This window comes from Sus scrofa, chromosome 16 (assembly GCF_000003025.6).
Source record: "Sus scrofa isolate TJ Tabasco breed Duroc chromosome 16, Sscrofa11.1, whole genome shotgun sequence".
Classification (NCBI taxonomy): Eukaryota; Metazoa; Chordata; class Mammalia; order Artiodactyla; family Suidae; genus Sus; species Sus scrofa.
Window position 1 is genome coordinate 23626231 of NC_010458.4, and position 15343 is coordinate 23641573.

At 39.4% G+C, this 15343-nt stretch overlaps 1 protein-coding gene across 1 annotated transcript in view; it reads right to left on the reverse strand.

Annotated features, from left to right (window-relative positions):
- LOC102167255 (leukemia inhibitory factor receptor) overlaps positions 1470-15343 on the reverse strand; it is a 45025-nt gene continuing 31151 nt past the window's right edge. Inside the window, exons 11-14 of the mRNA XM_021076924.1 lie at positions 12770-12931; positions 11521-11614; positions 9599-9677; positions 1470-9236 (exon numbers count right to left, since the gene is read on the reverse strand). Coding sequence (XP_020932583.1) covers positions 8613-9236; positions 9599-9677; positions 11521-11614; positions 12770-12931 — 959 coding nt within the window. The 3' untranslated portion in view covers positions 1470-8612. The remainder of the gene's footprint in view (positions 9237-9598; positions 9678-11520; positions 11615-12769; positions 12932-15343) is intronic.

The following is a 15343-nucleotide window of genomic DNA, read 5'->3' on the forward strand; positions in this document are numbered from 1 at the left end:
TGCCTACTGGTGGGTGGTGCTTTGTTTCTGGATGAGATTAGAAGTGGCTGTGTGCCTGGGGGGTCTTTAGGCAGCCTATTTACTGATAGGTGGGGCTGTGATCCCACCTGGATTATTGTTTGGCCTGGGGCCTCTCAGCACTGATAGATGGGGCTAGACTTACCAAAATGTCCACCTCCAGAGGAACACACAGCAGATGAATATTCCCAAGACCTTGGCTTCCAATGCCCTTCCCCCACAATAGGCCACAGTCACCCCCTGTTGTCCTAGGAGATCCTCCAAAAACTGCAGTCAAATCCGACCCAGATTCCCATGGAGTTTCTGCTTTGCCCTGGGACCCAGCGCACACAGAAGCCTATGTGCGCCTTTCAGGAAAGGGGTCTCTGATTCCTCCAGTCCCAGGTAGCTCCCATGCATAAACCCCACTGGCCTTCAATGCCAGATGTTCCGGGGTCTCTTTCTCCCAATGCAAGATCCCCACAGTGGGGACCTGACCAGAACTCTCACTCCTGTAGGTGAGTTTCTGTGATAGTTACTTTCCAGTCTGTAGGCTTCCCACCTGGCAGGCATGGGGTTGCTTCTATCACGTAATCGCCCCCCTACCTCTTGATGTGGACTCCTCTTTGTCTTCTGGAGTAGGATATCTTTTTGAAAGTTTCCAGTCCATTTGGTTGAAGGCTGTTCAGCATTTGGTTGTAATTTTATTGTTTTTATGAGAGAAGGTGAGCTCCAGTCCTTCTATTCTGTCATCTTAATCCCCTAGGATTGTCCACTTAACATCTTTTTTTAAATCAAAATCACCCTCAAAACTTTCGTTTCTTTAATCTGCAAGTAATCACGCTGGGATAAAATCATCTTGGGTTTAATCCCAAATTAGTTCAAGACATATCCTCTTACTTCAAGTTTGCAGGTTCTCATAGGCTGAATAAGGACTTTTAATTCAATTCAACTATTAGTCCTTCTGGGGGAAGGGTAATGGATCAAATTTATAGGCCATTCAAAACTGATTCTTACACAGGTCTTTTGTAATGAACTTGAGTTTGGAAGCTAACATTTTAGTGTGATGTTGGACACTATAGATTTAAAAAAAAGGATTATTCATACACCTATATTTTTGTTTCCCCTAATAATTACATCATCCCTCTCTTTTTGTCCCTTTCTAAGTCCCCGGGGTTGATGGTGCTACACATTTTGGCTCAAGAACTTACCATCTAGGAAACTAGTAATGCACTAAAGTCTCCCTAAAAGACAGACCACATGTATGAGATCTTCTGGTACTTAAAATACTAACATGTGTTTTACAATCAATTGAAAATTGATCTACAGTTTCTTCAGGTCAAATACAGGCCCATCCATAATGTATCAGTTGTTATTCAAAATATATATATATTAACAATGAAGCAGAAGCCACTTTTCCTAAGAGCTTAAAATAGGAAAAAGAAAACCCAAATAATGACCGTCTGTCAGTGTAAGTTGTAAGAAAATATATTTATTTTTTCCATGACAATACTATGATAAAATCGTTAAATACATGCATGTTTTAAAAACAAACATAAGTAACATCTTTAGAATTAACAGCCAGCATACTAGTTTTACACTTAAGGTATCTTAGTAATAGGTTATTTATATTCTATATTCTTGCTATAACCATGTTTCCCAAAAGTTATGGAAACTAAATTCTGAAATTATATAATGATATAAAATGTTCAAATTTTCCTTTTGAACAGCAACATCACCTCCAAATTTTCACAAGGCAGAAAATACTTCAGTTGTCATCTCTGTTAAGTGGAGTTTGTTTAATCCATATTAAACTCAGAATTCTGTGAATCAGACTGAATCACATAAATATACTGTAATCTCTAGTTTGCTTCCTGCATAAGTATATTTAAATGTTTCCTGATACATGATTTTAGGTACACAACATCACAACTGATCATTTAGGTTAAAAAAGAAAAGTTTGTAGTGGCAACATTTCAAGAAATGAAAAAGGAAACAGTTTTGGATCTCAGTTTTGGATCTGCAGTTTCTCCCTACCTTTCAGCTACATTTGCACACAACTGACTAAACAAAAATTAGTAAACAGTTACTTAGTATTTATAAAAAAAAACTGAAAATATTTTAACATATAACATCCCCTTTAAAAAAACAATCTACAAACAACCTTATAAAAGACAAAAACTTGTATCTGTTCACAGTATGTGCATTTTGTAAACAGTAATTCACTATAATGCAATTTTGAAAGTAAAAAATGGTGATTTCTTAGCATTATAAGGACCTCTGACTTGCGGCTGGCTAATGAAAGAGAAGAAAAGGTAACATACTCCTACTAGGAAAGCTTAGTGTTTTAAAATGATGTTACCTTTGGACATACCTTAAGTTAGTATTATCTCAAATTTAGGATGCCTCTCTATCCAGGCCAATCTTTTTTAAGCAATTCTGAATAGAAATGTAATTAAGAAGATGCCTTGCTCCTTTTGGAGAAAATAATAGTCTAAAACATATCCCAGGGTATCAAATAATACCTACCCTTCCACAACAGTGAATGATATCAGGTTTCTTCCTGTGTGTACTGTATTCATAATGTACTCACGTTTTCCTGAAACATGTTGGAAGAAAAAATTAAATAGAAGGATATATCATAAATAATGGGGACAAGTGCTGGAAAATCAAACTGGAGACAGTATTTGAAAAACATTTTTATGAAAATCATTATTCAGTATTGTTTTCTATTATCAGTTACAAAAATACTAAGGTTAAACCTAACAATTTAACTTGTCCATGTTTAAGGAAAATTCTCTACCTAGAAATCTTCTAATCTTTTATAATATACCACTGGAATGCTTAGGAAGAAGAGTAAATAAGTTTAGAAATTGAAAGCCACCCATTTAAAATGGAGTATCTAAAAGAAAACACATTTTATTTTCTTGCTTTTCAGGGCTGTGCCCACAGCACATGGAAGTTCCCAGGCTGGGGGTAGAACCAGAGCGATAGCTGCCAGCCTACATCACAGCAACACCCCCGACCCACTGAGTGAGGCCAGGGATCAAACCTGCATCCTCATGGATACTAGTTGGATTCATTTCTGCTGCACCATAGCAAGAACTCCCAGGAAAGCACATTTTAAATGTATAAAGAATGCACTACATTTAAGGGAACCATTCAATCAGGTACACAAAGTAGTTTGGTCATATGGGTAGCATAAGAGCTATGTTAGGATTTTTTGTTTATTTTGCAGTTCTGACTGGCTACTGCAAAGGCAATCTTAGAAGATACACATGTAGGGAGTTCCATTGTGGTGCAGCGGAAATGAATCCTACTAGAAACCATGAGGTTGCGGGTAAAATCTCTGGCCTTGCTCAGTGGGTTAAGGATCTGGTGTTGCCATGAACTGTGGAGTAGGTCACAGACACAGCTCAGATCCTGCACTGCTGTGGCTGTAGTGTAGGCCAGCAGCTGTAGCTCTGATTGGACCCCTAGCCTGGGAACTTCCAAGTGCCCTAAAAAGCAAAAAAAACCAAAAAAAAAAAAAAAAAAAAATATATATATATATATATATATGGGTGTGTGTGTGTGCAATAAAAATCAATTCCATAAAAATCAATTCCTCATCATTTAAACATTCATTTTTTTCCCCCACTCAAATCTCTTAGTTTTTAGGGTATTCAGTTATAGCAACCAAAAAGTAATACAATTTATTACCTTTTTGTATTTGGTTAATAGTCAATCAGTTATAGTTTACTTATGTAAGAGATTTTGAATTTATTGGTTTCTGTTTCTTCAACTAGGCACATTAAAAAAAACATTCAGAGGATTTCCCTCTTAAAGCACTACTTTAAATTTCCATAAAAATGTTACACAGAATTTGTCTTGGATAGGTAAATTCTATAACATGGAGATTTATAATCCAAAATATTAACATTTTTAATGTAAGGATAAACAAGTGCTACTCATGGTTAAAAATAACAGAATTCTGTCATAACTCAGTATCAATTATAAGGGTTTGGATATATTCAAATTACAGCCCCTGAAATTTTACCATACCCAATAAAGCCTGACATTATCCATTAACAGAATGTTGTTCTTAATCCTCCATTACCAGCATTAAAAATGGTTCATCTGTATTATAACTAGCATGAAGATGATCATGTAATAGTTAAGAAAAAAGTACTAATTTAAAGGAATATAAACGTCACCACGCTATCAAAATAAGAGGTTTAAACATTAATAGCCCTGGTACATAATCCACAGAGGTATAAACAGACCAAATTCAAAACGAGTCATTTCCAATGATATTCTAAGGTCATATCTAAAAGATGCAATTCCTCTAAGTTTGGCCACAAATTGTTTTCTTCTGTGAAAGATTTCCTTCTGAATATAAAAAGATGGACATGGTACCATGAAACTTTATTTCAGCAAGAAATACCAGTTTAAAATAAATGCTTTGAAGAAAGAGTTTATCAAGAGAATGAGTGCTCGTCCTAGTCAGCTAAGCTCACACCTTGTTGGTTTGCTAGAAACACTTGTTGGTTGGCACAAACATGTCCCGCATTGTGTACCCATCAAATAAGATACTGTGAACACTCAAAATTAAGCTGGAATAAGGTATCTGGTGATGTCTGTGATATTTCTGCATGAGTCTTTCCCAGGTTTTCAAACTGTGGAGTTGCTTCTGGAGTAGATCTGAATCTTCAAGCCAAGAATCTCAGATCTGCAAAGCTGGATCTTGACATCTACTGACCTTTAGGAAAACTCTGCTGAATTTGCATATTCTGGGATGGGTCTCTGTCAATAAAAAACTGACTGAACTGCCATTACGTGCCTAGTCTTTGTGATTAGCTAATGACCCTATATTTGAGATGCCCAATTCCATACATTCAAAATAAGGAAAAAAGGGCATTTGATTAAAAAAATACACAAATTTTAACAAGGTTCAAAACAGAAAGCAGTAAAAATTAAACAAAAACTTTTTTTTCTCAGATTATATGACTCAGCAGTAGTACAATTTTGAGATAACATTTTTTTGCAGATTGACATGTTAGGGAGTACTTTCATTTCAAAATATCATAAAATTGATTCCAAATTCCTTTTGGAAGAAAATGTTCCCTAGCCTCCTTCACTAAACTACATCTCATTATTCAATACAGAAAGGACTATAATATTCTTGCTTTTTTTTTGGCCCCACTGTGCAGTGGCTTGATGTGGGATCACAGTTCCCAGACCAGGGACTGACCCCAGGCTGCAGTAGTGAAAGCACCGAGTCCTAACCACTAGACCCCCAGGGAACTTCCATAATGTTCTCTAATTATGGCCAGTATGAAGACAAGAAGTTACAGGACTAGTTTCCAACAAGAATACAAGCTGCATGAAGATTTAAGAATGTGACTTTCACCACATTTTCCCGAGGAGTGCGACTGGACTAGATATATTTAAATGCAATCCTTTAGATTCGTGAGCTGGAGAGTAATGCTGGTATGGAAAAGGAGGCTGAAACCTCCTCCCTTAAACTTTTCTGTGAGTGGCTGCCTCTGTGTCTGAGCACCTCTCTCACCTCAGCACATTAACATCAACTATCCAGATACTCGGGTCACAAGGTCAAACCCAGGCTTCTGCAGGTTCAGCACACTGAAACTTCAATCACATATGGATGCTAATCCATGCAATACATAAGTACAAGGTCTAGCTCATGTCAAAAGCCTAGCTAAGTCTTCTAAGAATATTTTTACATTAAATATTTTTTAATTAAGATGGCCACTCACAAGAGAAATGCAGTCACGATGACCACCAGAATCTCCATTCCTCCCAAGGGAAGCTTGATTTGAAATTGGCTAATAAGTGAACAGGCCTGTAGGAAATGTGAAAACATGTCCTTTACACAGCACTCATCAAGACATAATGCAATATACTTCTAGTTCAGACATTTAGAATTTTCCAACCAATGATTGGGTTTTAGTTGGAAACCCTGGCAGCAAAGAGGGGTTTCTCAATTATTTGCCCAGTCAGGAGGGGCTGGAGGGAACACGTCCGGCCTCCTCTTCTAAGCAGCCTTTAGTTGGCCCGTCTACAGAAAGAGCTAATCTGCCTGGACAGAGCCAGGCCTGGTCCCGGCACTGACAAACGGCACATTTACCAGGGTCTCCAGTGCCACAGCAACTGGATCTGGGACAGAGGGTGTTTTTCTGCCCGTCTCCCCTCCCCTCCCCTCTCTGTCCCCACAGGCCCAGGTGGGACGGAGGTGGGGAGGTAATCACTTCCCATCTACAGAGTAGATCTAGCTTCAATCCAATGGGGAAAGACAAGGAAATCCTCAGACCTAAAGCACATTCTTCTAAGCACACTGCAAATTAGAAGGAGCCTGCCCAGACAAACAGAGCCAATCCAGTGATCCAGTGTACAGACGGATCTCTCGAGAGGCAGGGGAGAGGTGAGCTGCACTTTGAACCATTTTCACACAGAAAAAGCTGTGAAGACTTGGACGGAGTGAAAGGACTTGAGCTCCAGTGATATTTACCATTAGTCAAACAAATGAGTCGTTATATATAGGCTGGGGCACTGGATCCAGATGGTCACAGCTGAAAAGCATATGCATTAATGGCAGAGATCAAACAATCTCTTCTGGCCTTTTCCCATTATCTCACGTTAGTGGGGTTAAGATCAATAAACTTCTATCTTAGCCAACACTTATCCTAAGGAGATGAGGTATAGGACTGCTGCCCTTGTGGTGGGCAGGAGGGGTGTGATAATGACGAGCTTCTGCAGGGAGAGAAGGTAGCCTTAGCCTCTGTCTGGGTGGAAGCAAAGGGAAGGAGCCCAACAGGAGAAATGAGGACAGGGTGATCTGTTCAGAGGTGCTCTGGTTTGATACAATTTTCATTGTTGAAAATTATCATGCAGTTTTACTACACTATGTGTATACCTAATTAATTGTATTTCATTCCACATGTTTATATAGCAGGAAGCTCAGGGATTTAATTGATCCTAGCAATTAAAATCAGGGTTCATAAACAGAGTACCTAAATAGATTTTGCCCCTTGTCACTCATATTGTGCCTTTTTTCCACAATATGCTTTTTATAATGATACATTATGTGTTAGAAAAAAAAAATAACTGATCCATTATTTGTAAGTACATTACAGAACCTCAGATGATTTTAAAAAGGGCTATCTTGACTTACTCAGATCTTCCAAATTTTAAAGTACTTTTGCCTTAACTCTCAAAAGACAAAATACAAAGACAACCTGAGGGCAGGAAAAATGCAAGATAATGCTTTTTAGTTTTTCAGTTTTGCTTTTCCAAGAACCACATTCATTCTAGACAACACTTCTGAAAATCAGAGGGCAGAGGGTGCTGTGCTAGACAGCAGAGCAACTTCTGCGCCTTTAATACAGGTAGGCCCGCTGACTCCAAGCAGTCGGATGACTCCCTGCATGAAATAGCCCTCGAGTAACTGTCCCTGTAAGAATCCTTATCTTTTTAGTTTTAATATTTAAAAGTCTGAGGACGGAATCAAATAGTCTGGACTGATGATCCTTTAAGCGGAAGGAACTGCTAAGGTGCAGGAGCAGAGCAGGAGGTACCTGCCAGAAGGTGTCAAAGATCGTCACTGCCTGGGCAATGGGGCTCAACGCACGGTCTTGTCAGGAGGAACCGAGGCCAATCTGAACTATCCAGAGAGCTAATGGTGCCAGATATTGCTTAGTAGTCATTTCAAATAGTAAATCACTGGAATTATATGTTTATGAATAATATCGAATTTGTTCATATATTATAAAACTGACCTGTGTCAACAAAAACAAAAGAGCCAATAATGATTTTTTTGAAAACTTAGTATCTATAGTCTTGGAAATTTAAGTTTTAAATATTAGGGCACCCTAATTAGGGAAGCTAGCGTAAAAAAATAATGGAACAGTTTGAAAAACCTACCAAAGCGAGAAGACATGATTCTGATTTGGGCTGGTCAGTGTCACGCTCATTTTCCAAGTTTGTACCCCTGAGAAAACTGATAACCATTATACAGTAGGCACGGAAATCAGCATACATTATCAAACAAAACACTAAAGAGCTGCTGCTATATTAAAATTATATTAATTTTTTTTAAATGCAGTGGATAAAGAATAATGGTCAAAGTTTTAAAATCTATGCTTGGCTTTCATCTAGAATGGAGCAAATGCCAGGCAAATAAACCTCATCTGTTACTTTGACATTTTTCTCCCTTGCCTGCAAATCTGCTTACAATTCCAAAAAGCATATGCATGAGAAAACCTGATGATGAACAACAGAACAGAATACAGTTGCTGTGGGGTTTGTTTTGCACATATGGACCAGGCAGTTTTCATTAGTGAAATGCTTCTTGAAGGCAGAGCAACGTGAGAATTCTCTGGCTCGAATCACAGATAGCTCCCAACCATGAGTTGTGTGGACTGAATCTGAGTTACTGAATTTTGGCGTTTCGACTACATTAAAAGCACATGAACACTTGCAGTGTAACTCTTGTGAGTGACATCCACCTCACTAACCATGCTTCACAGGATCCCTCCAAGACACCCAGTGCTGCTGCGGCAGCACTGGCAACAGGAGCTTATTGAGATGGCAGACTGGAGTGTCGGGGGACACTGTTAATCGTTTGGTTTGTTCTGAAAAAAGTTTGTAAAGGACCACCCTCCTCCACTGGATTTAGGAGAATCTTCATCTTTAGGAGGAATCAAAAATTGTCGGGAGTTAATGGAGCAGGGGCTTCCAAAAGAGACAATTTCACTGTTGCTGTCTGTGGACCTAGGTGAGTCTGGAGATACTAAGTTCCAAGTATTTACATTTGCCTGAGGTCTGTAAGCTGCAATTTTGTCTAAGTCATCATCTGCAGCCAGATCTTCTACAGTAGAGGTAATGGGGAGGTGCATCTGAGGCTTATAGCCTGCCCCCACCACAGGGTCACTTTCTGGTTCTTCCTCTGGTTTTGCCTGAGGCTGGTACATGGACTGGACGTCGATGTAAACGACCTGTGAGGCCCCGCCGGCTTCATCCACTCCTGGGTTCCCTATCTCTTCCTCAATGACCGGTGGACAATAGGATACAACCACATGGTTTTCGGGTTCTGCATCAGAGCTCTCTTCCAGACGCTCAGCTACTGGAGAGATTATTTCTGTATCTTCTATTTTAGGAACTGCTGATCGAGTTTCCAGAACCTCAACATTATTTGGGGTACAAGGATTCATTTCCAATGTTTTAAGAGCACTGTTTCCCTAGAAATAAATTTTAAAATGGATTAGGGATGGCACAAAAGCTGCTGTAATGCCCCTCCTACAAAAAGAAACGTTTTTTTTCCACAGCTGCTAATAAAAATGTGTCTCTACTATTCTGTAGTGCACAATAGAGCAAAGCTACTTTTTTTCTACATCGGTGTTTTCCTTTGCTCAACAGTAGTGGAAAAAAAGAGCACAGTACAATCTAAAATTAAAATTAATAATTTCAGAAGTTCAGCAGATGTTAAAGCTCTGCCATTTTCTCAATACATTTTACTTTGGGTGATATCTGCATATATCACAAAAGACTAAAAAAAGGAAGTCAATACTTCAAAAGTTAATGTAAGAAAATAAAGGATTACCTCACAGACACTCTTTTGAAACTGAAGAGCTTTACAATTTTCTGGATTTGGAATATCAGGGTAGAAGGTTTCTTTAATCCTTTAAATAAAGATTAAGCACATTTAATAATGATAAGTCACCAATTAGACAGCAAATAATAAGTTATCAGGCTTATTTTGAATACATCAATGAACATTTGAGGTAAAAATGGAAGACGATTCTCAGTGTGATCAGTCACCAACAGCTTTTGAAACAATGCATTGAGAGGTTCTATTTGAAAATTAGAAACAGTACCTTTATTTCTAGAACTGTAATATCTTATGAAAATGAAAATGCAAAGAATTAAAATGGTGATTATGCTATCAAGTCGAAAGTCCAATACAGGCATTACTCATCTAATCAAAATGTGCACACTGCAGACCGGACTAAGCATGGCTGACTACTTGGAACATATTTGCATTATGCAGTCCTCCACTGCTGAAAATAGGCCCTCAACTATTAGAAAAAGGAAGGCTGTTAATCTTGAGGAACAACTGAATGCAAACAAAAATGAAATTTGTTCAGTCCCCCATAGCTGATAAAAAGAACCAGTGATTATTTGAAATTCCTGCAGAAAAAAAATTTTTGTTCAAATAAGTCCAAAATGCTCTAACTTCTAAACTATCTGCTTATTTTATCTTTGTTTGCATTGAAATCATTTTTAAAATATGATTTTTGGTAACGAGAATATGGTCACCAAAACAGGGTATGCTATAGTTCTGAACTATTACTATTCTGATTTACAAGCCAGGATTGCTAGTGTACATTTTCTTCTTTATCACAGATGACAGCAGTTTTAAGGCGAGTGAGAACAGTCTCAGCATGAACACAGCCCCCCAGCCCAGCTCCGGCAGCTGGGCTGGTCAAGCACTAGGCACTTGCCCCCGAGCCCGCTCACCTCACCTCAGCTCACACCACTCTCACTCTCTCGCTGCACTCTGACACACAGTTCTCCCTCTCCAGAGGATCAGCTCTTTCCAATCTCTGTTCCCTCTGTCTGGCCCATTCTTTCCCCTCTTCATACCCTTCAGGACCCTGATCCGGCAGAATCCACGGGAGCCCCAGCTGATCACCTCCACTGAGATGGGTCCCCGCTCCTCTCCTCTCACGGTGCCCCTGCCTTCCCGGCCCCCAAGCCCACTTTGTATGCATGTCTTCATTCACTGAGCATGGGTTTAACGTCCTTCCCACTCTCCTCTAAGTCTAGGGACCATGCTCATTTAGTTCACTACTATATCCCCCTTTCCATGCGAGGGGCTGTGCCTATTTGTTGAATAAATAAATAAATGACTGGATTTTCTAACTAGGTCAGCACCAAAAACAAGGGAAATTGTGATCATTAAATTACATTTAATCTTATATATAACTACTGACATACTTACGCCTGTAAATATTTTTTTGAGCACAACTGCTATTAGTTTAATTAGTAAATACTATAGAGAAAAATTTAAACTTTCACCTTTTTTTTTTTTTTTTTTACCACTTCTAGGGCTGTTCCCATGGAATATGGAGGTTCCCAGGCTAGGGGTCTAATCGGAGCTGTAGCCGCCAGCCTACACCAGAGCCATGGCAACGTGGGATCCGAGCTGTGTCTGCGACCTACACCACAGCTCATGGCAACGCCAGATCCTTAACCCACTGAGCAAGGCCAGGGATCAAATCCGAAACCTCATGGTTCCTAGTTGGATTCGTTAACCACTGAGCCATGATGGGAACTCACCTTGTTAATTTTAAAACCTGAAAATAATGTGCCATGTTCTTGCTTAATATTAACTCCAACATTAATTCTGACTAATACAGGTATTTTTTAACTACCTACTTTCCACCAAAAACATATATGTTAACACATAAACTAAATAAACATGCCCTTGAGAACAAAACAGCAAGAGTAGCAAATCATTACCATTCTCGTTTCCGATAGCAAAGGATACTTGTTACCACTCCAACAATGACTGCCACTGCCACTGGGATGAGAATGGCAATAATTAATCCCACAGCTGAAAAGAATATTGAAAATGTTAAAATCACCATTTTTTAGTATGAACTATGGAATAAATTCATACTACAAGATTAAGTCAGTAGATTACTTGATGAAAAAAAATCCTAACTACTCCAAGGAAAATAAAAAACTACGCAAACATAACCTTAAAAAAGTGCTGTAATAATTTTTATGTTCTTTAGAGCAGGGCTTCTCTACCTTGACCCTACTAACACCTCTGGGAGATATTTCTTTGTCATGTGTTTTGCAAAGAGGAGGCTGTCCCATACACTGTAGGCAGTTTAACAGCATCTGTGGGTCTCTAACCACTAGATACCAGTAGCTCCAACCAAAATGTCACCAGGCATTGCCAATGTCTCCTAGAAGGCAAAATCACCCCTAGCTGAGAATCATCTCCACATGGTCCTTTATTTAAGGGTGAATGTGAATTCCAACCCAGAGCTAGAAAAAAAACATTTTTTTTTTTTTTTTTTTTTTTTTGTCTTTTTTAGGGCAGCACCTTCGGCATACAGAGGTTCCCAGGCAAGGGGTCGAATCGGAGCTGTACCTGCCAGAGCCACAGCAATGCACGATCCGAGCCACATCTGCGACCTACATCACAGCTCATGGCCATGCCGGATCCTTAACCCACTTAGCGAGGCCAAGGATTGAACCCAAGTTGTCATGGATGCTAGCTGGGTTTGAAAACTGCTGAGCCACGATGGTAACACCTAGAAAATACACTTATGATCTAAAGGTCCTGGCTGTTGACAAGCTAGTCAAGTCTATCACTCTTCTCCACTTTCCATCTTAAATTTGTGAGTGTTGTGCTTTATACTTTTTAAAAAGGATATTTCTTACACTCTTCCTTGATATGTTAAAATCACAGAATATTTCCGGCAGAAAAATTTAAAACTATTGACCATTATATAAATTCAACATGAACTTAGAATTCTAGACTTCACATGCATCTTTAATTCATTACTCTCTCAAGTACTCGTTAGGCCATAAGCTTCAGATTACTGATAATAAATATGAAGTCATCCTATGCCCTTTTAACACTGCCTTCTACCCACTATAAAAGTGCAAAAAAACCCTGAAATTTTAAAACCAACAGCTAGAAACACAATGCATTCAAATATGGAAAGCAACTCAATGGCAACATTTAACTCACAATTTTCCTTTGTCACGACAAACATGCTCTTCTCTGGGCCCATTCCTCCGTCTGTATAGGCTCGTAAGACTAGATGGTAACTGGTTTTACCCTGAAGGTCAGCAATTCTCAGTGTCTTCTGGGATATGTCAGTAATATTCTTAACCTTTACGTCAGAACGACCTATTTTTAAAGTGAAGAAGATTATTAGTGATCTCTACACCGTTTTAAACACATGGTTACTCAAACCTGTCATACCCATATCCTTTTTAAATGAGCCAATGCTGGCCACCTCAGGACCAAGCCCATGGAGCCAGCCAGAGCCGTGTTCAAAGTTCCATCTTTGCCAGTCAGTAGCTATGTTACAGGCCTATCATTTAAACCACTCTGACCTTGAGTTTCTCCAACGTGAAATAGAATATCACAACTTACCTCTCAGGGCTGTGTGAAATTTCTGTGCATATTCTCTAGAATACTGCCTGGCATATAGCGGGCGATCAATAAAAGTCTCTTCTCTTTCTCAAGAGTATGAAATCCCACCCAACCAAAACTCACTGGGGCGGGGACACTATCACTCAGGCTGATGGTGCCTGTGAGCCAAGTGAGAAACTCTAGGGAGCAAGAACAGACATCGAAAGAAATGGCCCCAAAGTGTGCAGGCAATGAGGCAGTGTGCCTGAGTTCTCAAATGAGACACTAGTGAGGAAGCCTTTGAATCATTCTGAAGGGAAACGTGAAGAACTATTTAAACTACTGTTTTTAAAATTTAACCAAAATAATACAATAGTTTAAAAACTAAATCACACTATGTAGCTAATAACCAAAAGTAGCAGTTTTCTGTCAGTACCCACCTACAATCACTTTAAAATCAAGTTACTGGTTTCTCTGGGTACTTACTTGCATATTTTGAAATAAACTTAGATTGGCAATGCTCACTTTTAAATTTTAGACATTATCTGCTCCAGTCCACACTGCATCTGTTTCCTCTTACTTCTCCTGGTGTCTTTCATGTTAGCAGATATCTCAACCACCTAATTATCCCTGTCCAATTGTCATGTTCAAGGGTGAGCCACTAAAAGGTGCACTGGAAGCTTGATGTGCATAGGTGGGGTTTATTGATTGGTGGGCTTTACTCATCACTGGTGGGGAATGACCAGGTGGGTTCCTGGCTTTTCATTAGGATAATACCCCAAATAACAGCATCTTTTATGTCTTTCCTCAGGAGCCATTTACTCTGATCCTCTCGTCACCTACCCGGGAAGTAGGCCTAGCTGAAGTCCTATTAATTAGGTGGGAAGGAAGAAGAGGGCAGGTCATACTGTTTATTACGGTGTCCCCTGTCAGAAGGCTCTCTGATTCAGAATAAACCTCTTGTTCTCAAGCAGGGGAGGGCAGTCACATGAGCAGCTCAGAGCTGGCGTAGAACTTGGGGCTTCTAACTGTTCCTTCCACAGACTTTCAATCAATTCCTGCTGTTCAGGCCAGATGCATCCTAATCGTTGGCCTGTAGGATGAACCAAATTACTTCTCACTGATCCCTGACTGTCCATCTAGATTTCCCCATCCTCTAGGCCACCTGGCCAACTTCCATACGTCAACGTTTCCAAATCCTCTTTTTCGCTTCTCAAGTTGTGTGTCTTTGTGGCCTAAAAATATATATATATATATATATATATATATATATATATATATATATATATATATATTTGCTTTTTAGGGCTGCACCCGTAGCAATGGAAGTTCCTAGGCTAGGGCTCAAATCGGAGCTGTAGCTGCCAGACTACACCAGAGCCACAGCAATGCAGGATCCTTAACCCACTGAGAGAGGCCAGGGACTGAACCCACATCCTTATGGATGCTACTCAGGTTTGTTACCCGCTGAGATACACAATAGGAACTCCTCTTTGTGGCTTTAAGCATTTTTTTTTTTTTCTATTTTACTCTAATTTTAGCAACTAATCCACCCTAACTAGAAGTCTACATGCTAGAATTTTAACTGGTTCAATTATAAAATTTCTGAGCATCTGAAGGAAATTACACTAAGACTCGATGTTTGCAGAATCTGATCTTTAGGGCGTCCTTCAACTTTGAAGGTTGAGGAAATGCAGAACCTGGTCATCTGGAGGAGGTGCATTTGCAGCTGCTCTTGGGAGGGGACTCGGCTAGTGCCCAGTTGATCAGCATTTCCATGCAGCCTTGTTGTTCTCTACTTGTCAGACAGGCATTAAATAATTCAAATGGTTTCTTGCCAAGGAGAGGTCGTTAGTTGGGAAAATGAAAGTTCTCAAATTGAAGACATGATACGCCTGTGTTGTTCAGCCATGAATAAGAAACATCTGATTCCCAACAGAAATACAATTTAGAGTTTAAAGCCAAAAGTCTGCGATAAACATTTCTGTATTATAAATCTGAGGATTCTCAAAGGTCCCTGGACATAACACACTAACCAATTGTCAAGGACTGACTGTACTTTTCAAGATTTAATGGACATACACATTATCCCTGATCAACAATTAAGTCAGTAGGGCCATGGCTGTGTGGATGGTTCTTGTCAGATAGGAGGAGGCTTCCAGGCCATTAGTTAGGTTCCTGAGT